The 25497-nt window shown below is 45.1% G+C and overlaps 1 protein-coding gene across 4 annotated transcripts in view; it reads left to right on the top strand.

Moving 5' to 3' along the window:
* LOC147011659 (cholesterol side-chain cleavage enzyme, mitochondrial-like) overlaps nucleotides 1-25497 on the top strand; it is a 93516-nt gene that overhangs the window by 13079 nt on the left and 54940 nt on the right. For all 4 annotated transcript variants that reach the window (XM_085858583.1, XM_085858581.1, XM_085858582.1 and 1 more), the window contains one exon: nucleotides 10206-10462. In XM_085858583.1, coding sequence (XP_085714709.1) covers nucleotides 10233-10462 — 230 coding nt within the window. In that variant the 5' untranslated portion in view covers nucleotides 10206-10232. The remainder of the gene's footprint in view (nucleotides 1-10205; nucleotides 10463-25497) is intronic.

Below are 25497 nucleotides of genomic sequence, written 5' to 3'. Positions count from 1 at the left end.
TGTATTGTTATTGGCTGATGTGTTGGAGACTTTTAGAACAGTCTGTCATAATAAAAATTCTTATGGATTAGACCCCATTCACTATTACACAGCCCCGGGTTTGGCTTGGAGTTCTATGTTAAAAATGACAAAACAAAATTTGGAATTAATCAGTGATATAGATATGCTTTTAATGATAGAGAAGGCTAAAAGAGGAGGAATATCTCAAGTATGTTCCAAGAGATATGCTAAAGAAAATAACAAATGTCTGCCTGATTATAACAAGAATGAGGACAACTCTTACCTGATGTATTATGATGCTAACAATTTGTATGGGTGGGCTATGTCTCAATCTTTACCTTATGGAAAACTTAAATGGGTTAAAGAAAAACATTATGAAAAGTTTTACAAGACATTGTTGTTTCCTCTCAAAAAGAATTGGATGAAGCTGAAGTTGGATATTATTTTGAGGTTGATTTAAAATATCCAGAAGAATTTCGTCATGAACATAAATACCTACCTTATGTCCCTGATAAAGAAAGTCCAAGAAAAGAATGGTTACGTGATTACCAACATTCATTTAATATAAAAGGTAAATCTCCAGAAAAAACTACTTACTCCATTAAATGAGAAAGTTATGTTTTGCATCAAAGGAACTTGAGACAATATTTATCTGCTGGGTTGAGAGAGGAAAATTAATCAGATTTTGAAATTTAAACAGTCATTGGTTCAAGAAGTATATTGATTTTCATACAAAAAGGAGAACAGAAGCAAAAACAGATTTTGAGAAGGACTTTTATAAATTAATGAATAATGCTGTATTTGGAAAGACTATGGAAAATGTTTGGAATCGACAAAACATAAGACTTGCTACATCTTGGAAACAGGCTTCAAAGTTAATTAATGGACAAAGTTTTGAACCAGCGGAGGTGTTTTCAGAGAACTTTTGTGCTATTCATTTGAAAATGGAGAGTATATTAAATGGATAAACCTATTTATATCGGAACATCAATTCTTGACTTGTCAAAGTCGTTAATCTATAACTATTACAATAATAATTTAAAATCAAAGTATAAGGATAATGTGTCATTGCTATATATGGATACAGATAGTTTTATATTAGAAATTAATCCAAGTGATGTATATGAGGATATGATTGATACTATTGATATATATATGTATAAATATATATATATATATATATATATATATATATATATATATGTGTGTATATGATACAAGTAATTATAAGTCAGGTGATGTGTTGTTTTCATCAAAGAATAAAAAGGTTATTGGTAAGTTTAATGATGAATTGGGTGGGAAGGTCATGAGTGAATTTATAGGATTGAGATCACTCTTATGCTTTTACATATATTGATAATAATAACATTGAAAGGTGTGATAAGAAGCTAAAGGGAATAAAGAAAAATATAATCAAGGAAACAATAAACTTTAAACATTATTACAACTGTTTCAACTTAAAGAAGGAAGAGTACAGAAAAATGAACACAATAAGAAGTTATAAACATCAATTATATGCAGAAGAGATAAATAAGAAAGCATGAGGAGCTTTTGATGATAAAAGATATATTTTCGAGAATAGAATCAATCGTCTCCCTTATGTTTATAAGTATAAGTGTTGAGATATTGGGTTTGGAATTTTAACAGGCTACTGCCGTCTTTTTACTTGTTTATAAATGATAGAACCAAGCAATAACCAAACCAAAGAGTGGAGATGTAATTTGCCTTGGTATTTAAATGGAAAACATAAAGAATGTGAGAAATATCAAATAAGTCTTATTGAAGAAATAACTGGGGTAAAAGTAGATAAAACAAATAAGCGGGTAAGTTTAATTACAAATAAGTTGGAGGATGTAAAGAAAAAAAAATCTTTGAATGGACTGAAAACTTTGATGGATATCAATTAAACAATGGAAAAACAATTTACTATAATCTCAAAATGATATATGGCTCAGGAGGTGGTCAAATAAGAGCATTGAGAGAAGTTTATCATTTCATTTCTGCTCAACAAAGACACTTAAACCAAGAACCAAGTTCCAAAGTAACCTTTGTGAATATACTCGATGGAAATGAATGTTGTAAGAAAATTAACTTATTCCCCAAAGTAGAACATGGACAAATATTCATTGGTTCGTTCTTTGAGTGGAATGAAAATATGAAAGGGAAGAAGTGCTTTAATCAGTAAGTCTCAATTTTACATTTGCTTGTATGGGAGGGAAGAGGATACGTGGGGAGAAAATTAGTCTCCTATTTTGGGCTTTTGGGGCTTGAGTCAGAAAGTTTTTCCCTTTTCCCCCATTCATTTGAATGGGAAGTCCCAGAAACTCCATTAATCATCTATATTAATATTTCGACACGCCCCTTTCTTTGTTCCACCATCAGATTTTTGTTATGCATGAAATGAAACAAGATTTGGCACGTATACTAATGATATTATTGTCTTCCTTAAGAGGCCCCTCAAAATTCGTTTTGATGCATTTTCACAAACTCCAACGGATTCCATTCAAATTCGGTACGATTATGGCTTTTGGTTCAACTTAGGTCATTGGATATAAATTTTTTCCATAACACTTCCGATATTCGAAAAAAATCGATATCCCTTATGGGATTTTCCATTCAAATCCACTCAAGTTTAAGGCCTACGGAGGACGCAAATTTCCACTTTGCCCTGGGCGCTGTTTACCTCCGCTATGCCAAGCTGTTAGGGTTAGGTTTAGGTTAGTGTTAGTGTTAGGGTTAGGGTAAGCTACCCTAACACTAACCCTAACAGCTAACCGTAACCCTAACAGCTAACCCTAACAGCTAACCCTAACAGCTAACCCTAACCCTAACACCTAACCGTAACCCAAACAGCGAACCCTAACCCCAACCGCTAACCCCAACCGCAACCCTAACCCGAACCGCTAAACCTAACCCTAACCCTAACCGCTAACCCTAACCCTAACCCCTAACCGCTAACCCCTAACCGCTAACCCCTAACCGCTAACCCCTAACCGCTAACCCCTAACCCCTAACCGCTAACAGCTATTCAGGAAATTTGCAAGTAAGCCCGGGCGTTGCTCGAGCAATGCCGAGCTTTACTACTAGTCTACTTATATAAAAACTTTTTTAGTTTCCTGAAAAGTTCCATGTGATCACAAAATTTCTTGGGTACCTTTTCATTCTGATTTGATGTACGATACTCTGTGTAACTGAGCATTGATTCTGCCAATGCAGTTTCTTCGCCCAAGGTCATGCTGGTGGTTTGCCATGCCTCTCCCAGCAGTAGTTGAGGCAGGAATTAGGAACTTGGACATGGTGCCAGAAATAGCTCACCTACTCTTTGCAAAGGACACCATAGTATTTTTCTTGTCCACCAAGTAATGCCAGTAGATGGGACGCCCATAGATCCGTTGAGATTCAAACTCAGGGTAGATGGTTTTGAGGCAAGTGTGCGTACCACTGGGCCACCGAGTCAACCCATACCTTTTCTTTATTTACTGATATATGTGGTAATTATCAAGGTTCTCACAGTCGATGTTTTATTTTGGGAATTATAATACCATCTCGTATCAATGACGTGGCCGTGGCAGCAAAAGCTTCAGCAAAGAAGACAAATGAACTCTTGTAAGGTTCATGGTGATGCATTTGAAATCCATCAGCAATTTTTTGGAGCTCCTGCTCACATTTCTCTTCTTCAGAGTACTTTTAAGCAAAGGGTATTATCCGTTCTGGGAGGAAAAACGTATGTGCACGCGGACACTGCATTAAGGCAGGCCTTCCACCAGACGATGGAAGGACAATGTCACTGTTATTAATAATCTCTTGCTTCAAGGTCATAATTCAACAACTTGCAACAAACCAGGAAATTGCAAGTCAACAGTGCATTGCATCATCACTGATGGTCTTGGAAAAAGAAAGATGACGGCAAAATGGGTGCCATTCTTCCTCATGGATGAGCCAATACTGAAATCGCTCCACACGACACTTTCTTTAATGGGAACTTATCATGGTGGAATAAAAAAAGTGGTGCTACCATTACAAACCAGAATTGAAATCTCTTTCAGATATGTATGAAGGACCCAGTTAGACTTCTCTACATCCCAAAAGGGCATGCGAGATGCCAACAAGGGAACATCGAGGAGCAACACATTGTTGTTTTTTACAACCACATTCGAATTTTATTTGACGAGGAAGTTCCACAGGGTATAATATAGTGAATGAAGACAATTAGGAAATAGTAATTGCATGACCATTGACCATCAAAGACTTGCACTGTGTAAAAAGTATTAATCTCTTCGAGACAACGTCATACCATCCTCCATGATAATGGAGTAGGGTATGACAATGGAGTAGGAGGATATATCTGGAATAAATCTATTCCAGACACATCCTCCTCCATGACGAAGCTGTGTCACATTCAAAACACAATGCCCACTGTTAGGATCATACAAGGGGGAGATTTTACCTTGTATACCATATTCACTGGGCTTCCAGGATAGCCTAGAGGTATATACTGTACACTCTTCTCTGAGTTGTCTTGCCTGGGTTGGAATCTCGACCCAGCTACAAAGTCTCATCCTTGTGTGTGTGTGTGTGTGTGTGTGTGTGTGTGTGTGTGTGTGTGTGTGTGTGTGTGTGCCACAAATGGATGTTAAACTGAGCATCTAGCCTGTCAGGATTAGTTGGTGGATGTCAAAAATCCCACAGTGTCTTTCACAAACAATGGGCGAGTTATTTCCAGCACCCTGAACAAACTCCAAGTTTCTGTCCTGACTACCACTGAGTGTTATCCTTGTTGTTCGGCTGCTCTGGCAGTACGGTGTCTGCCTTCAGGCAGAGCAATGGAGTTCGTATTTCTTTTTTAGCCATACCCACTAGAGTTGAGTCACTGTGACTTCCTCTTAATTCTTCAAAATGAAAAACGGCTGTTGACAAAAACATTTTGCTTCCACTGAAGAGATTAACACAGCCACATCAACTACACTGAGGGCACTACACAAGGAAGGCTTGGAGCTGGGATCAAGAAGTTGCAAGTTGGATGATAAAATACTGTTTATTGAAGAGGATGGAGATTGTCTCATAAAGTGGCCTGAATAAAGCTTATCAATGGTACGTCTTCCATACTAATACTAGCAGGGACCCAGGGAAATTCCGTGTAATGTAAAATGTGACTTCAGCTCCTCAAACCCAACCCTAAGTCCTCACTACCCCCCCTCACAACCCCAGGTGCTCAACCCCCCACCCAACACGAAGTCCTCAACAGCCCCACCAAACCCCAAGTCTTCAACACCCCTACCCAACCCCAAGTCTTCAACCCCCCCCTCACCGAACCCTAAGTCTTCAACACCCAACCCCAAATCCTCAACTTCCCCCACCTAACCCAAAGCCCCCAACCCCAACTCCCCCCAGACCCAACCCCAAGTCTTCAACTACTCTACCACCCAACCCTAGGTACTCAACTCGCCCCCCCCCCAAACCACAAGTCTGCAATCCCCAACATTATAACCTCCCTCTCCTAACTCACTGCACCCAACCTCCTACTTTCTGCATCCTCCCCTCCCCCCTTTCTTCCTGTTCCTAATAACATGCCAGTTCTTACCAACGTTCCTGTTCCCATTCATTAATAACAGTGAAAAAGTAAATAACGGCGGAACAACGTTAATTTCACAATCTCATGAGATTCTGTCATCTCACGATTATTCTGTAAAAATAGTGGATCAGTAAGCGAAATGATTAAAAAAAAATTGGGCAATACCCCTGGACGCTCACCTGGTAGTGGCTGGATAAGAAAACTATGGAATCACTGGTTGGTGTGAATAACCCACAAAATATGTAACAGAAGAAAGTAAATACCTCTGGATGTTTTTTTAATGTCGTGAACAAACTTTGGTACATCACGGGTGATGAAGGTTATGGTCAAGTTTCATTGGAATTGAGTTATGTGTAGTTTCTGAGAAGAAAGCAACTACCTATTTTGAGGGACAACCCCCGTAGACCCATTAGGGCCCGATTTTTAATTTTTTTTAATGCCATGAACAACTTTGGTACATACTGGGTCATGGAGGTTGTGGTGAAGTTTTCTTTTTTTTTTTGTATACCTTGTCAAGGCTCATGTGAGAGCGAACACACAACGCACAGCAAGGGGGCATGAGACAGGAGGAGGAGTGGGAAGGACAAAACAGTGGGGAACAGAGACATTAGGAGATCTGTGGAAGGGAGAGGGATGGGGCGGGGAACATGGGGAATCGAAGATGGACATTACAGGGACTTTCAGGAAGGAAAGCAGGGAATTTGAAGGAGGTGGGCTTGGGTGGATTATCGGGGGTAGAAAAGATCGAGGATTTGGATGGGGGATGATAAGAGGTGGTGGTGAACAGCTGTTTTGAAGGCCTGGAGGGAATGGCAGTGTTCCTCAAGGTAGCGTTCTGGGCCCTGTTCTTTTTCTGGTTTTCATCAATGATCTCTCCGACTCTCTGGAAAATCTTCTATATCTCTTTGCTGATGACTCCACCCTCTGCCGTACCATCAGTCATCCCTCAGACCGGCAAGCAGCAGCTTCTTCGCTCACTGTAGATCTGGATAAAATCACAAACTGGTCCAACACGTGGAACATGTCTTTCAATCCGGACAAATCTCACACTCTCACTATGTCTCTCCGAAAAGACCGTTTAGAAAACCCCATCTACTTTCTCAACAATCCTCTGGAAGAAGTACTTTCTTTCAAGCTTCTGGGTCTCACTATCTGCCATGACTTTTCCTGGGAAAGCCACATTTCAAACCTCGCCTCCAAAGCCAGTCGCCGACTGGGAATCCTCCTTCGTGCAAAGTCCTTCCTCGGCCCTCTTGAGCTCCTGACCACTTAAAAAGCTTTTGTCCGCAGCCTGATGGCGTACTGCTCTCCCCTCTAGGCTGGTGCTCCTGCCTCCCACCTTTCTCGGCTTCACGCTGTAGAAACCAAGGCATTTCGGATCATTGGCATCTCCCGCAATGAGGCTGAGTCTTTGGGCCTCTCACTCAATCACCGCAGGTTGGTCGGTGGTCTTTCTGTCTTCTACCGTCTCCTCTCCAGCCTTGTCCCCCCTGCTCTCTCTGCGATTTGTCCCCACCACATTTCCACAGGGCGCTCAAGGTCCGCCAACAACCCCCTTCTGGTAAAACTACTAAAATCACGAATCACTGCTCACCTTCACTCTTTCATTCCTCTTTTTTCCTGCCTTTGGAATAAACTCCCTCACTCTATTCTTTTCATTGAAATTTCATTGAAAAAGTTTCATTGAAATCACGTGTGTACTTTTAGAGAAGAAGTTGCAAATGTTTGTGGATGGACGGATTGACGGAAGGATGGACGGACGAACGACACGCCATCCCATAAGCTCCCTGGAACTACATTCCAGGTGAGCTAAAAACAAACATATCAAGTCATTCATAATGGAAAAAGTATACAACCAGAACTACTCGGACAAAGAGCTTTATCATGATAAGGGTATTGGGGTTCTTGGTTGAGTAGTTTAAGAGAAAAATCGGCAGAAAGAGACACAGAATACAGTTTTTAGAGTCTAGAAGAAAGGTGGGAAGTGGAAGGGGGGGAGGAGGCAGAAATTTTGAGATTATTATTCTTTGTCGGCCAGGTTTGTGTGTCCCTTTCTATGATTCCCATTGTTATGGACGCAGTATCAAAATACCGATTTGTACAGGCGACATCCTGGTGAAGGTCGTGGGAGTTAGTCATGGGCTTGGGTGGCCTCTGTATCGGTGACCTCCAGACCTCGTCATGCTTCTCGGAGGTGCATTTGCAGCAAGGTGATACAATGACAGATTTTGCACCATTGTAATATTATTATCTTGTGCTACCCTGTGCCATTGGTCCGATGTTAATTTTGAATCAAAATATCGCTCAATGCTACACTGCCAGAATCGTTATGGAACACTTTGCACACTGAACTATAGACGTAATGGAGTGGTAAGCAAGAAGTCTGGAATGTCATCTGATAGAACATCTTTGGGACCTTTTAGAAATTCATATTCTTCAACGTCATAATCATCCACCTGACCCCGGGGAACACAAAGTGGTGCCAAATTAAGACTGGAACACAATCCCACAAAACATCGTCAGTCATCTAATGAGAAGCGTGCCAAGGAGATGCAAGAAAGGTATTCATGGCAGGATAGCTCATACTCGATGCTGACGATTCTGGTGACGTCTGTTTTGGCTTCCAGGAGAACATAATGTGACTTCACCTTCCACGCAAACCTTTTTCTGCATACCCCTCTGCTGATCATGATCTTGACCTCTTTTATGATTAAATGCCGCGATAAACATCTGGTTGGTTTGTTGTAACTTAATGCTCGATAAAAGTGGGTTAGTTTTTAAATTTTGCTCCTTTAATTTCGTGGAACAGTATTCTTACTGCATACACAGGTGCCAATTTACTCTTCCCTTAATTTCCCCCTTTTCCTCTTACCCTCCTCTCACCCCTCTCCACCACCCCACTTTCATCCCAGGTTCCTTCATTGTTGTACTTGATAATTAAGAATATTGATATTAATAGTTTAGCTAAATGTGGGAAGCGAGAGATGTAATTTTGGTTTGTTCAGGGATGTATGGATGTAATTCATTGTGGAACGAGCAAGCTACCTGTTGTTAATTGGCAAACAAAACTTAACGTCTTGTTGGACCATGATAATTACTTCTGTTCAGCTTTTTAATAAAGAAAAAGGTGTGCTAGTAACACCACCTTTCTGTGCCTACTCAAACACAAGTGGATCCGGGATTTGAAAGGCAGGGTGCTGGGGAGGGGTTTGGGGAAGGCAGTGCATAAGGGGTAAAGAGGAACAGTGTATCATGTTTGGAGAACTTTTTGAATGCCCTACGTACCTTGTTCAAATTAATCTTATCCAAGATTAGCAGTTATTTGGACTAACTAACTGGTACTTGATTGGACTAAGTGTTTTGCCTGTGATTTGTAGAAAAGTTCCACCACTTGAGCCTCAGGATGGTGTTCAAGTTTAAATAAAAGGGATTTCGATGCATTGCTTACACTTCCTCGCAATCCTTTCTTTCCTGAGATTACGTGTTCATTTCCTTGTTTGTAAAGCAGAAATTGATTTTCAAAATTGTGAAGTTCATTTGAGAATTATAATTTCGGTATGTCATACCTGTATTATTTAATAGTTTAAAAAAAATTTCACAAAATATATATGTGCAGTAGTACTTGGATAATAACTTTGATCAAATTCGAAGTTCAATGTTGGGTTTGGTTGGGCAGTAGACCAACTTTACTGATTTAATAGGTCCCCTCCCTGGTTTGTTTTGCAAACGCACTCAAGGCTGTCCCCAGAGAGCCTCAATGTGGAGATCAAGTTTGTGGTTATTACCTCCACTACCGAAGGTGAAGGAGGTTATGTTTTCACCCCTCTCTTGTCTGTCTGCTTGTTTGTTTGTTTGTTTGTTTGTTTGTTTGTGTGCAACATATCTCAAAAAGTTATTGACGGATCCGGATGAAATTTTGTAGACAGGTTGGGTGTGTAACAAGGCCGAACTGATTATATTTTGGTGAAGATCCGAATCCGACTAGTAGAAGTTTTTAAAGTGATTCTTCATCATTGAGAGATAGAGGCAGAAATGTTAAATAGTATGATATCTCTAAAAGTTGTAGACGGGTTCGGATGAAACTTGGTCGACCCATTGGGTGTGTGACAAGAAAGAATTGATTCGATTTTGGTGATGCTCTGGATCCGGATCTGGATATGGGAATTATTTAATTATTAAAGTGATTCTTCACCATTGAGAGATAGGGCCAAAAACGAGAGATAGTACTGTATAACATAATATTTCAAAAATGTATTGGGACCGATATGTTCTCGTGGATCAGGCATTACGTGGTGGAGGTATATGCTCCGCCGAGTGCCCTTCCAGTTTGCTGATTGTTTTGCCTTTAAGTTTTGTGATGTAACGTTTTTAATCGAGATTTTTATATATTTTTTTAAAACTTTCTTACTCAACAAAAATGCATCCTTGCCCCGTCTGTCTTTTCTTCCCCTCCCTCTTCACCCTTTCTTTTTTTTTCCAATCTACACAAGGACTCTCTCCTTCACTCACAGCCCTATCTTCTTCTGCCCCAACCTTCATTCTCCCATCCATCTTCCTTTCTTTCTCTTAACCTTCGCATTTACGCAAGTATAGTGGCCCCCTCCTTGCTTACAACTCTTTAAATTCTGCACAGTCGCTGTTTATTCACTTCTGCACGACAATGCTGGCTGGTTGCCGTGGTCACGACATGCATACGAGGCGTCTCCTGACTCTGGGCGCCCGTAGGGCGTCGCGGTGCTCCAGGGGCTCAGGGCCACAGCCGTTTGACAAGGTCCCAGGACCGCGCGGGAGCGGCTGGAGGAACCTTCTGAGGCTTTGGGCGCAGGGAGGCTTCCAGCAGCTGCACAAATACATGGGGCATCAGTTCGACACTTTTGGGCCCCTTTATCGGTAAGTGGACGTGCTCAAGTATCCACATAATAGTGACATCCACTACTTTGGCATTTCATGAGATTGAAATACAGTTTCACAATGACGTCCATTTTTACTTTTGCCCTAATTCCGATTATTATTTTATTATTATTTATTTCATTTGCTTTTGTGCCGGTACCTTGGACGGATTCCGAACTCCTTGTGCGGGACGCGTATGCGGGTAGACTCCTTTACTTACTCATTATCTTTCCTAGCTTATAACTGCTACATTACGGCTTAAAGAAATTCTAACAATGATGACCTTCCAAATGAACATTGGAGATCACATTTTGAATATTTTTCATTCTTTTCTTTTTCCATCTTTGCATGACATCATTTGGGCTGTAAAATCTCACTCAACTGCTATGTCCTCAGAATACAGTTAAACTGCGGTAAGAAACAAAATGTTGACCTGATGATCTATCTTATCAAATGTCATTGACAATAGAGCCATTGTATGATGTTGCCTTGTCTCCTTACGTCCTGGGTTCATTTTGTAAGTTGTTTCTTGTTCGAAGCAACGTCTTTTGTGCAGTTAATGAATTGTGCCGTCTGTAAGCAATCAACTAATTACCTGTTGATTTGTTGACCATTGCCTTGTGCTCCGTAAAAGCATTTCTGGAGCTTGATCCACATTGTTATTGTGGCTATGATTTATTTAGCTGCAAGAATAACATTGATGAGCCTGTTTATGAAATTGTGACACTCAACCCTCATCGATTCAACAAACTTATAGGAGATGACTGGATAATCTTTGAAAGACAAATATTGGCTTTCTGTATTCATGGATGATGTTTACCAACTACTTTCTTGTGATTTTTTTAAACAACTTGTGCAGCATACCAGACATACTTTATGGACTTGATTGAATCAGCCTTTTTAGTTGATATCTTCTGAGCAAACAATCTCATTGCTATCCATATCCCTGGCCGATTTGCATGTACTCTCAGAATCCTGGTCTTAATTGCTGTTTGAGTTGAACTTGGTGTCATGAAATGGAAGACCAAGAAGGAACCCAAAGAAGTAAAGAGCAAAGATGGAGTCAAAAATATTTATATTTTTGAAATTTACAAAAAAAGAATGTGAAGGGAACAAAGAACAAAGCTGTCGGGAAGAACAAAATGACCACAACATAGTGTGTGCAAGGATTCTGTTAGCGGTTTGAGTTCAGGATAGTAGAGTAGGGTTCATAGATTTCAGGTCGGCAAACTTTACGTATATGGGAAGAGAGTTAGGTATGACATTGGGACAAGCTAACTGGAGCACAATCAGCATCAGAGAACTGGGCAACCTTCACGGAACAAATGTGTCGAGTGCAGAGTAGATAATATTCCAGTGAGGGGTAAATCAAGAGGCCTGCAGTCACACTCGGATCAGTATAGAAGTAAACAGAGGTTAGTTGAGAAAATAACCTCAGCAGATCAAAAGAGAGTATGAGCAGGACATGGCTAAGAATATTAAACATAATAGCAAGGCATTCTTTAGGTACATAAGGGGTAAAGAGCAGGTTGGAACACATGTGGGCCCATTGAGGAATAGCACCTTGGGAGATTGGTTGGTGGTGAAAGTGAGATGGCAGGCTTATTAAACAGTTGTTTTGCTTCAGCATTTACATAAGAACAGTCAGGGGATATCCATCAAGGAGGTGAGGAAGGGCTTTCAGAGGTGTTCCGGCTTGGACTGGAGGAAGTTTTAAAAAGCTAGGAGAAGATGAAGATCTTGGACCAGATAATATGCCCCGGGGAGTTTTGACGCAGGTAGGAGAGCAGAGAAGCGGGATGTTAGCTGATATCTTTAATAGCTTGTTGCAGTTGTTGGGTTGGAGAGTCGCAAATACAACACCGTTATTTGGGGATCTAGGACCCACAGAGGAATCCGAGAACCACATACCACACCTTCAGTTGTCAGGAAGACATGAGACACATCAATCAAGGATCAGATGGAGAATCATTTTCAGATAAATTTAAATTAATTGAACATGTCAGCATTTATTTATACAAAGTCGAGGCTCGTGTAAGAGCCAGAACACAGAATGGACCATAACGGAACAGAACAAAATAACATAATGGTAATGGGGGAAACACACCGGCAGCAAAGTAGATGGACACGACAGAGGGACATTTGGAGGAAGAATGAGATCAAAGGGAGGAAGAGTAGGACTCGGTGGTGGTGAACAATCTGGGACTGGATGCAAGCGCAAACTCAGCAAGAAGAGGAAGGGAAGAATTGAGGATGAAACATAAATGGAACAAAAAACAAAAAGAGGGTGAGTGTGAAAGGTGAGGATGGGGGGAGGGGGGACACAATAACTTGGAAAGGAAGAGGTGGGCTTGTGGAGGGTTAACGAGGTTAGATATTTCACTTCATAAAAGCAAATAGCCCTGACACAGAATTTACAAGATACTTCTTAATCCTGCTATTAGGTGGTGAAAATGAACTACATATTTTCCATAAAGAAAAAAAAAAACCGGTGCGAGAAAATGGCCACTCCGCAAACCGGATGTGACGTCATAACCAATGAAAAACTGCGAGTTGTTGATTTATTGCCCTCAAAATATGGGGAACAATTGTGCATCACGTATAATAATAGAGCACCGTAACACAATAAAAGAGATCATAAAGCTTGATTGATATGTAAACACGAGTTAGAATTGCTTTGCAATACACGTCCCATACTGGTCCCATGAATGTTCGGTTATTTGGGCAATGTATAATGGCGGGTATGGTGCTGAAAATAATAAAAAATACCACAATGTACATTGTACATACATGAAGTAAAAACATGCCCATCGGTTAGGTGCATGGATAATACATCGCGGTTGTATACCTGGGATCATTGCAATTCCACTGGGCCATGGACTTTTCTACCCCCGCTAATCCACCCCAAACCTCCCTCCTTCAAATTCCCTGCTTTCCTTCCTGAAAGTCCCCGTAGTGTAAGGACCTGAAAGTCCCTGTAGTGTCCATCTTGTTTACTCTGTGTATCCCCGCCCCATCCCTCTCCCTTCCACAGATCTCCTCATGTCTCTGTTTTGTGTTTCCCTCTCCCATGTTCCCCACTGTTTTGTGCTTCCCTCTCCCATCCCTCTTGTCTCCTGCTCCCCCTGTTCTACGTTCTGTGTGTTAGCTCTTATACGAGCCTCGACATTTTATATATATTCAAAAATTCACTCAATTAAGTTACACTTTCTGCACATTCCTTAATCTTTTCTTCTCTCAATATAATTGTTCGAACAGTCGTAAAAGTTAAGTTTAATGCTTCGGTAATTTCACATTTTCTTGTGAAAATATGTAGGAGGGATCACAGCCTTCCTTGCTTAAAGCAAATGTGTAAATACATGTAATTGTAAGAATCTCCGCTGTAAGAATTGTAAGAATTACCTCGCCTTTCTGTTTCTGGTGTATGTTCCCCCTCCATCCCCTCCCTTACCTCAAATGGCCGCACTGCTGATACCGCACGTGATAAAGCTGAATGTCTAAACTCGGTGTTTGCAGCTAAATCTTGTGTCCTAAACCCATCACTATCTCTACCCACTTTACCCAGTCGCACCCAACTGTCCCTGGACTCTGTGTCCTTTTCTCCTGACAAGGTGGAGAGCTTGCTTTCAAACCTTGACTCAGATTCTGCAACCGGTCCAGACGACATCAGCCCACGTGTCCTCAAAGCCTGCTCTTCGGCTCTTGCTCACCCTCTCTCTGTTCTATTCACCCTCTCCTTTGCCCAAGGTCATCTGCCATCTGCTTGGAAATCTGCTAACATCACTGTCCTGCATAAAAAAGGTGCAAAAACAGATCCCTATAACTACAGACCAATCAGCCTTCTCCCAATCATCAGCAAGGTTATGGAATCCATCATCGCTTCAGACATGAAATCCTTCCTCTTCTCCAATGGCTTGATTTCCAATCATCAATTTGGTTTCAGACAAGGTCACTCTACCCTGGATATGCTGCTTCTGCTCTCCCATCAATGGATGGAGGTCCTCAATGCCAGACAGGAAATCTGAGCCGTATCCCTGGACATATCACGTGCTTTTGACACAGTCTGGCACCCTGCACTACTCACCAAACTCTCTTCCCATGGTATTCAAGGCCATCTCCACTCATGGCTCGCAGACTTCCTCTCCTGTCACAGTCAACGTGTGGCCCTAAATGGAGTTCTTTCATCCCCTCTTCCTGTGCAGGCTGGAGTTCCTCAAGGTAGCGTTCTGGGCCCTGTTTTTTTTATGGTTTTCATCAATGATCTCTCCGACTCTCTGGAAAATCCTCTATTTCTCTTTGCCGACGACTCCACCCTCTGCCGTACCATCTGTCATCCCTCAGACCGGCAAGCAGCAGCTTCTTCGCTCACTGCAGATCTGGATAAAATCACAAACTGGTCCAACACGTGGAACATGTCTTTCAATCCAGACAAATCTCACACTCTCACTATGTCTCTTCGAAAGGACCATTTAGAAAACCCCCCCATCCACTTTCTCAACAATCCTCTGGAAGAAGTCTTTTCTTTCAAGCTTCTGGGTCTCACTATCTGCCATGACCTTTCCTGGGAAAGTCACATTTCCAACCTCGCCTCAAAAGCCAGTCGCCGACTGGGAATCCTCCGTCGTGCTAAGTCCTTCCTCGGCCCTCTTGAGCTCCTGACCACTTACAAAGCTTTTGTCCATAGCCTGATGGAGTACTGCTCTCCCCTCTGGGCTGGTGCTCCTGCCTCTCACCTTTCTCGGCATCACGCTGTCGAAACCAGGGCATTTAGGATCATCGGCATCTCCCGCAATGAAGCTGAGTCTATGGGCCTCTCACTCAATCACCGCAGGTTGGTCAGTGGTCTTTCTGTCTTCTACCGACTCCTCTCCAGCCTTGCCCCCCCCTGCTCTCTCTGCGATTTGTCCCCACCACATTTCCACAGGGCGCTCAAGGTCCGCCAACAAACCCCTTCTGGTAAAACTACCAAAATCACGAATCACTGCTCATCTTCACTCTTTCATTCCTCTTTTTCCCGCCTTTGGAATAAACTTCCTCACTCTATTTTTTCCCATTCTTCCCTCCAGGCTTTCAAAACAGCTGTGCACCACCACCTCTTATCTTCCCCCATCCAAATCCTCGATCTTTTCTACCCCCGATAATCCACCCAAGCCCACTTCCTTCAATTCCCCTGCTTTCCTTCCTGAAAGTCCCTGTAATGTCCATCTTTTCTTTGCCATGTTCCCTGTCCCATCCCCATCCCTGTCCCTTCCACAGTTCACCTAATGTGTCTGTTCCCCACTGTTTTGTCCCTTCCACTCCCACCCCTCTTGTCTCATGCCCCCTTGTTGTGAGTTGTGTGTTAGCTCTCATACGAGCCTCGACAAGGTATACAAAAAAAAACAAAACATTAATTTGTTAAAATTTTCAGATTTCACTCCAGATTTTGACACTTCATTAGTTCACATGCTCTGACCCTCATATCCATTGACAAATTTCGATTATATACTGTTACGGTTGTGGAAATTCGCATTACACCATAAAGAGTCCTCAGTTGAGATATATCGGTAAGTCCATGTGTAGTTAGCCCAAACCCGTTGTATAGAGGGAATATATGTGATCCAGTCGGGCTGCGATTCTTCAGTTAGTCGTTTTTCTTTTGCTGTCGTTAATTTGGTGCACGAACAACAACGAACATCGCCACAACCAACATCTCAACGATCACGCCATTCACTACACGACGCCAACAATCATGCCATTCACACCACGACGCCACCTTCCACAACTACGCTACCACATCTTTGCCACTTGCCATTCAACGAGCACCGTGCGGTCACGATCTCCGCTGGACGGATGAAGGGAGCGGAGTGGCAGTTTAAATATCTCCCGCCAAGATCTCCCGCCCAAAATGCCCGCGCTTTGGCATGGGGGAGGGGCGATTTGAGCCAGAGGTCAAAGGTGAAAAAGGTGGGGGTCTGATTTTGGGGGAATAATTCCCTGGCCCCGAGCCAAAACTGACTTTCCTCGTCCCCCGCACGGCGCGGGGAGGGGGGAACGAGAGGGCACGCCCCTTTTTGGGAAGCTTCCTGAAGGGAGGTGGAGCCAGAAACAGGGCGGGGCGAAGGGCGGAGCCCCACCCGACAAAAGGGTGGGCGTGAAGATTCGTGTGGTTGGTTGTTCCCTTGTCCCGGTTCGAGTTGGTCTCTTGTTCGGTCGGTTGTCGAGGGGTGGAGAGTCCTTTCTCTTGGTGTGTGCATCGGATCGCCCTGGGAGAAGCTCGAAACCAGGAGAAGCTCGAAACTAGGAGAGGCTCGAGACTGTCGGAGCAAGGATCGTACTGTGTGTGCATCGTCCGTTCTGTTCGTGGTTCGGTTGAGCACGGGGCTCCTCAAGCCAGTCGGTGCAGTCCCTGGACGGAGCACCCGCCATTCCCCACCCCGTCCGCACCGAGATAGCGGCGAAACCCGATCCAGTTCCCCCAAAAACCCCGTCTGAGCTGTCGGGCGGACGACGCGAGCTATGCGCGGCACGAGCTCGGTGCACCACGCCGGAGGGACTCGAGGCTGCGGTCGCCAAGGCTGGACGACGCGCCCAGGGAAGTCGTGACTTCTTTTCTTTTTTGGGTTTTTGTGTAAATGTCTGTGGGTGGCGCCAGTCTGTGAAGTAAAACTGTGTAAGTTTGCCGTGTTTAAGTCCTATTCGGTAGTAGATCTGCGTTCGTGCATTGCTTTTGCTTCTTTACCACTGCATACGTGTGTTTCTTTGGTTTTATTGTATTCCTGTGTCTTACTTTTGGTGTGTTACTGTATTATACGTGCCTTCCGTGCTGCCGTGTGTTGCGGAATAAATGTGCTTGTCCAATTGTTCCCGCTTTGCTTCATCTCCTTTTAATTGACTCTCCATCCTGCATCACGTAAGGGATTCGTAGTGGGTTTCAACATCCCGGTAATTAATCGGAACTGTCAAGGCCGACGATAACTCCGCTCGGCTATCCCTGTAATACGGAATGAACCGCTTAAGCGGTTCGTGTCTGGAGTCGGCCTGTGGCGTGGTCCCATCCCTCGGCAGATTACCCGTGCGAGTACCATAGGTATATCGACTTTCGGCGATTTACCCTATCTCGCGCGGGTGGACTGCGGACTGGGTGGTGGTGGGGTTAAACCCCCACCCGTGACTGGTTTCTGACTGTAGTCCCAGGAGGGTCACGACTGAATTGTTCGTCCGGTGGGCGACGCGGTCGCGATTCGAGTTACATGGCCGATCGCACGCCGGCGGGCGCGAATTCGCAACATTGGCGTCAGGTCGTGGGATACGAACTCATCCCCCTCCTCACAACATAGGTTGTCAGGAGCGGGATTCAAATCCACCCCGCCTCCAAGCTAAATTTACGGGAATCGGTTCAGGGGTGAGTGGAGCGACCCCTGATTCCCTCCAAATTACGAGCAATTTAAATTTAATCTGCTTACGTGAAATAAGATGGCATTTCAAGGCGAGCGGGTGCCGGGGGTATTAGGTATGCGGCGGGCGCGAATTCGCAACAATACTTTCTGTAGTCCGTAAGAGTACGTTGTGCTTCCAAGGCAAGGCATTTGTGAGCAGGCCGAAACAAAATGTTGGCTTAATATCCCTATGAGGGGAAAGCAGGCTGATCAAGGGGAAGCCTGTTTTGGGTTTTTCATGATCTCTCTCTCTTTCAAGTGCAGCATTATAGCTGCTGGTTGCATCATTGGTTAGGGCCATGGCTCTGCCGCTGATGCAGTATCCCTATTACCAGTACACTGGTACTCATTTTGCCAACCTCAGAAGAATGACCGGCTGAGTCAACCCTGTGGTGGAGTCTGCGGGCCTACGGGGAAGGGCATGGTGGTGTGGGAGTGGTCGGAGTGGTCATCGTATCTGCAAGGGATATAAGGTGTGCGCGCCGCCTGAGGCGTCGTAGGAATGCAGTAGTCAAACGCGGCTTGTGCGTGTGCGTACGGAATAAAGGAGAGCCGCGGGCGGAGTACACCCGCGCTCGCGCTTGTGCAACACAGCCCGGCTCGACTGTTCTTCCGCTCGTGTCTGCCTGCTAAGCATCTCCCATTCAGTACATTACAGTTGGCTGACGAGGATCTTCGGATCGGCGTGTGCAGGGCGGCAAGTAACCCGGGCGGTTCCAAGCTACGGAGCCAAGGGTCTCGCCAGCACGAGCATGGCAGAAGGTCGGGGCACGGCACACGGATGCGTACCCGTGTTCGGGGGAGATGAGTTCGAGTTGTTTTCTGAACAGTTAGGTTGCTACTTTCGCGCGAATGATGTAGAGGATGAAGAGAAACGCAAGGCGATCTTGCTCGCCTCGCTATCAACGGAGCACTACTGGCTGCTAAGTGATTTGGTGGCTCCACATAGACCCAGTGATGACGTGCTATCCTTTCAGGACATCGTGGCGAAAATGAAGACCCACTTGGCGCCAGAGAAGTCGTTACATCTCGCGCGGTTCCAGTTCGATCATCTCGCTAAGGGTGGCGAGGAGCGCGTTGCGAACTTCGTAGCACGGGTGAAACATTCGGCTGTGCCGTGCAAATTCACGACAGAGGAGCGTCCGGCACGGCTCAGAGATCGTTTTATTTCTGGTCTGCGAGACGCAAAGATGGTAGCAGCCATCCTGCGGTTGGCCGACATCACATTCGACTCGGCGGTCGCGACTGCTTCGTCTGTCGAGCAGACACTCACGGATGTCCGGACCATTGCTGGCCAGGACGTAATGAGTAGCTCCAGCTGGGGCATGTCGGCTAATCCCGAGGTCCACGCGGTGACCGCACAAGTGCCGCAGGTCGTGCAGCCCGGAGTCCGAGCGCTGGCTCAAGTGCCGCAGGTCGCACGCGCGCCTGGCGGTGCGGGACGAGGGGCACCGCAGCACGGTCGCACCGGGAGCGAAGGGGCTTTCCGGGGGTGCTGGGGGTGCGGGGGTCCGCACCTGCGACAGATGTGCCCGTATAAGAACACCGTGTGTTTGCATTGTCACAAGGTGGGACATTTGAAGCGTGTGTGTCGGATGGCGGGGGCCTCCGTTGGGGTCTTGGATGACGAGGTGCGGGAGGACCCCAGTGACCTGGAGATCGGCCTGCAACTGGGGCATGACGATGCTGGCGAGCCGGAGCGGGAGATGCAACCACGGTTGAGTCTGTTTTCCGTTGGTTCGGAGATGACGACGCCTTTCACGGTGGAGGTCGAAGTGAATGGCCAACTGACTGTGTTTTGCGTGGATACCGGGGCTGCAGTGTCGGTCATGGGTGAGCAGGCGGCTCGTGGTCTTCGCGGTATTCGCCTGGTCAAGACAGCCTTGTCGTTATACACGTACACCGGTGAAGCGATTGCACCGCTGGCGAGGGCTGATGTCTCAGTGCGCTACAGAGATCGACGCGCCCGGCTCTCGGTGTTCGTTGTACGAGGGGAGGGGCCCGCCCTTTTGGGTCGGGACTGGCTGGCGCACCTCGGACTGGATCTCCAGTTCGTACCTCCAGATGTGCCAGTGCTCTCTTCGAGACCTTCGTCGAGTACCGAGGGCGAGGCTCTGGTGGCGGGGGCCGCGTCGATGCAGCGGGAGCGACCGTTCGTTGCTGCCTGCGGCGGTGATGTGCGGTTCGGGAGCGGCGAGAGCCGTATCGGCTCTCGCGATGAGTTCCCGCGCTTCGCTCGCGATGAGTTCCCGCGCTTCGACAGCATTCGTGAGGCAATGCGCGTCGGTGTTGTTCAGGCAGCTTCAACAGGTGGCGGTGAGCCCGTGGCGTTAAAGGGAGTCGCGAGTCACAACATCGAGTCGACAACCAAGAAACGGACTCGTGATGTGGATTGTGGGTTGTTGCTCATGGCATATGTGTTTTTCCTTGCTCTAGTGATGCAGTTTAACGTTGTTGAAATAAATGCCAGCAGTTCTCGTGTGAAAGTGGATTTGGCGGAGATCAGTCAATGGGGTTGGTATTATGATCAATGTGAGGTGGGAGCAGTGGTGGCAAATAAAAAGGTTGGGTTGGCCTTCCATTGTCCCGGGCCGCAGGTAGTTGCTTTGTCATGTGCTGGGAGTTTATCAAAAGACCACGCTGTACGGAAAAATGAGTTTGCAATACTTCAAGTGATGTTCGTAGTGATTTATAACGAGCCTATGATTGAAGTGTGGTTTAAATGGAATTGCGACCGTCTAGCTGCCGTGTGGGTCTCGGGGATCGACTCGGAACCAAGACTGGTGCACTGGTCGGCGTTACCCCCACCTTTGGTTGCGAGCGCAGCTCTCTGTGTTCGCTCAAGGCCGTTTAGACGGGCGTTGGCGTCTCAACTGATTGTGGTGCGTGAGTTGTTTTGGAGCATTAAGTGCGTGCAGCCAGCGGCGCTGTTCAGCGCCCCCGGCCAAGGTCGATCAGGGCTGCCGCTGGCGCCACGGCTTCCAGACAGCGGGCTTCCGGCCTCGGAATGTTTATCTACGTCGGGTCTGCCTGGGGGGAGTGGGCCGGAGGCGTTTGATGGTGCCGGGGGAGGTTGGCTCGAAAGATCGCCACGACCACGGCGAGGGCCGTGTCAGCATGAGCCGCCTGGGGGCGTTTCCGCAGGGTAGGGCTGCTGTGTTTTTTTCGCCTTACTGCTTCATATCGGTAACACGGCCAGAGTTTGGGAGGTGCTGTGTCTTCGGAATCTGGTCGGGGCAGCTCCATTAACCCACTTTCACGCATTATATGATGTGGTGTGCTGTTATACTTCGCTGTTTTCATTTTATTTTCGTGATTATTATACCGAAGTCCTTTGTGTTCTTTATGCTTCTTATAATGGTGATCATTTAATAATCATAGTTTTAGGGGGGAGGAGTGTGGTGGAGTTTGCGGGCCTACGGGGAAGGGCATGGTGGTGTGGGAGTGGTCGGAGTGGTCATCGTATCTGCAAGGGATATAAGGTGTGCGCGCCGCCTCAGGCGTCGTAGGAATGCAGTAGTCGAACGCGGCTTGTGCGTGTGCGTACGTAATAAAGGGGAGCCGCGGGCAGAGTACGCCCGCGCTCGCGCTTGTGCAACACAGCCCGGCTCGACTGTTCCTCCGCTCGTGTCTGCCTGCTAAGCATCTCCCATTCAGTACATTACAAACCCCACCTGGTATTAATTAACAAGCCAACAGAACTCAAACTCAGGACCCTCAGATCCCAAGTCAGCCACCCTAACCACTAAACCAACACCAGGCTTTGGTTTTTCATGATGAGCACCCCATTAATTATCTTCAAATTGGATGTTTAAATTTAACCAAATACCCAGTTTTCATTCACACACACACACACACACACACACACACACACACACACACACACACACACACACACACACACACACACACACACACACACACACACACACACACACACACACTAGGATGAGAGTTTGTAGCTGGGTTGAGATTCGAACCCAGGCAAGACAACACAGAATATGGATACATGTCTTTAATATTATGACAAATTTGTGTTTGAAATCGTGATTTGAGAAAATTTGCCATTGATGTAAGTGGACTCACACTTTTGCACCCCACTTTACATTGCTGTAATGCCATGTTAATGATGTTTGACCAAGGGCCAATCGACGTTTTTACGACACAAGAAACACCCGCTTCCTTTGGGAGCATTGGCAAGTCGTCTCCTCAGCCACCCTCCACCCTCCCTCCTGTGGGGAGGGGATTTTTTTGGGGGGGGGGGCATGAGCTGATCTTGGGTTCCACCAACACGTATGCAAAATTTGATGAAGATCAGGCCAGTCCTGATTTTTTTTCTCTGATTTTCAAAAGTACATACATACATACATGCACACATAGAATGGCTTATTTAATGTAGCAGGATATGACTGATGTTGGAGAAAGATGTTGCCTTTTTAACATGAGGCGAACGTAACCCTCAAATAATATGCCTTGATTGCCTGTGTGCCACGCAGCAGGAGACGGGGTTTTGCAATTGTGAGTGTGTGTCTGTCTGTCTGTCTGTCTGTGTGTTTGTCTGACTCTGTCCGTGACTTAATTTTACCATTTGAGCTTTTGTCATCAAGTTTTCAACAAGTCTTTATTATGAGAATAATAATGGATAAGACTAATTAATAATTGGGTCTAAAATCTAAATGTCACAGGAAGTACAAATAGGCCTTCTTAGGCAGTCCACCTCGTGGCGAGAGATGGCCGGGTTTTGTAATCGCTTCCATGTTTCTTCATTTACCACTTGAGCTTTTGTCTGCAAATTTTCATCAATCCTTTATAATGAGAACTAGACGATCCGTGAACCTGTTGGGTTCCCGTTGTGACAGCAGTTGATAAAAAAAAATCATTTCAACAAAAAAAACATAGCTCCAGCGAACTATACCGCTGAGGTTGTTTGCATTGATCAAATAATCCTGACGATTACTTGACTGGATCGAATTGATTTTTAAATATTTTTTTTCGTTGCCCGATTTGAACGAAACTTGATACTGCACACCGCAGGAGAATGCTGAGTAAGGTGGGCCAAAAATATTTGCACTATCGTGTACCGTTTTGGCTGTATTTCGGGAACGTACATACATCCAAGATGAGAGTTTTAGTAATATATAGATAAATAAATATGGAGAACCCTAATTAATAAATCTGACTTTTTTTTTTAACCCGTTGTTTTCATCAAGTTTAGTTCGAGTACAAATTGGACGTGGATGGGCTTAGCATTTTGAGATGCTTTCTCGTAGTTTCTAGGTTGGTTCAGCTCTCCTATTTATTCTCCTGTGTGTCTGCCTGCCCTTTGGTCATTTGTCTGTTTTCACATATTCCTTTCTTCTCCAATATGTATTATTGTATGTATTATTGGCCTTTCAAGCTCTATCTCCCTGCTCTTCAACGAGCCTCTTGACCTCTGCATGAAGAGTATTTGTCACTATGGTCTATGATGAAGGTTATGCTTTTGTATTGTGACCCATTTATTGCAGGTTGAAATCCTTACCTGATTGAGTAAGTACTGGAAAAACCATTCCATGCTTTTAGGGTTCTGTGGCAGCACCTTGCGATGGAGTGGTGACTTGTTCAGGGTTAATTCCCAGCCTCAATGCACAACTTGATATAAGTGCTCCCATTGCCTCGCAAGGTGCACGGGATACGAGCATGCAATATGCCTGCACAGGATTTGAAAATGGAAATAATTTAAACTAGTTCATCAAACTTGAAAGTATAAACTCTTACTATACTAGCTCATAAACATTACTTTCGTAGAATTTGGGGTCAAAACAATATTGTGGAAATGTCTTCTAGGAGGTAACTTTGCATTGTTGAGTGAAGCTTGCATGCGATTGGCTTGGTTGGCATTAGCATAAGGGATGCACGGCACCAATCAGTGTGACGCATCGAGTGGCTTTGCGGTTCCATTGGAGTCTGGTATCGTGGAAAACAGGCCTGTGATCTGACTCAGAACAATCAAACCCATCAGCCATCACAACCGCTTTGACATGGTTTGTAGGCATTCAGACGGGGCAACTGGCCAATCCAACCACCGCAACATTTGGTGTCAGTTGAGTACGATTCAAACCAGAGGCATGGGAAACAGTTTCCTCAAAGCAAAATTGCTTGAGTGTGCAATTCTGCCCTAATTGGTTGAATGATAATGAACGATCAGGGTAGCTCTAACCAGCAGGGAGTGTATTAGACTGACGCTACAATAGCCCTGGCTGACATGGAGATAGAAGGCCCATTAGAGGGTGTGGTGGAGTTATTCTCCCCCTCCCCCTACATTCCCGGTAACCCAGAATATATCCCCTCCCATGAGCCCAGTGCCCCATTGGGGAGCAGCAGCCTGGCATCGCCTCAGCAGCAGGGAAATGACCAGGGGCTAGTGACCCTGATTACACAGATGATGGTTCAGATGTAAACTGGCCAGGCTGAGCTGAAACGGGACATGAAGGCTAATGGTGACAGGCTGGTTGCTGAAATGAGTGTGGGCCAAGCCGAGAGAGGCTGGCCAGACAGAGATGACAGCCAAAATGGAGGCTAGATATGACAGTCTGGCAATGTCATTGGTGGATGTGCAGGACACAGGGTGGACAATGGCGACCAGTCAGGCCAGAAGAGGAGGGGGGACCAGAGCCACAGAGACGGCTGTCAGGGAAACAATGCAAGAGGGGATAAGTAGAGTTAAGGGGAACACAGAAGTCGAGCAATTTAAAATGGAGACAAATGAAACAAGAGCGAGAATTGCTTTGCAATAAATGTCCCCTACCGGTCCCAATGAATGTTCTGGAGATAAAAATTTGTTGGCTTTTAATGCACACTCGAGCCGATACCGGAATCAAAATGAAGAAGAAGAATAAACCCTATAACCCACCTTGTTTGGGTCTATTCGGCAAAATTTAAGGAAAAGCGATTTTCATTCACTGACATCTTTTGTAGTCTAGAAACCAATAAAGACAACTTGGATAACAAACCAGACGTAAAAATGAGTTTACTTTCACACACACTCGAAGTGAAACCAGAACCCAATTGAAGAAGAAGAACCTCTATACCCACTGTGTTATGTTCGTTTCTAGGCTTTGCCTATTTTATATTAAAAACTAGGACACTTGGTGGAGCATATATCTCCGCCACACAATGCCTGATCCACGAGAACATTTCGGGCCCAATACATTTTTGAAATATCATGCGACATATCATTTTTGGCAAAATCTCTCAGTGGTGAAGAATCACTGTATTAATTAAATAATTCTCGTATCCGGATCCAGATTCGGATCTTCACCAAAATCGAATCAATTCGGCCTTGTCACACAACCAACCTGCCCACCAAGTTCATCCAAATCCATCCACAACTTTTTGAGTCGTCGTGCTATATTGTTGTGAATCTGGAAGCCGTGAGCACTCAACATACAGGTCCTATAGAAGTTATATCGGTAAGTATGTGTTGTTTAGTTAGGGTCCCCGTCCCTCGTTTAATGGGTGAATAAATGTACATGCGCCGTGAGTTACTTTGATAGTCAGGGTTTTCTTTCATTTTTACACCCCTCTTAACTACAACAACGCCAGCATCACCTTCACCTCGCTTACTCACACCGATGC

This window comes from Eptatretus burgeri, chromosome 15, assembly GCF_056783735.1.
Source record: "Eptatretus burgeri isolate ZD-2024b chromosome 15, Ebu_testis_v1, whole genome shotgun sequence".
NCBI classification, from domain to species: Eukaryota; Metazoa; Chordata; class Myxini; order Myxiniformes; family Myxinidae; genus Eptatretus; species Eptatretus burgeri.
The sequence above is the reverse complement of the archived record's forward strand: the minus strand, read 5'-3'. Positions and strand labels throughout refer to the sequence as shown.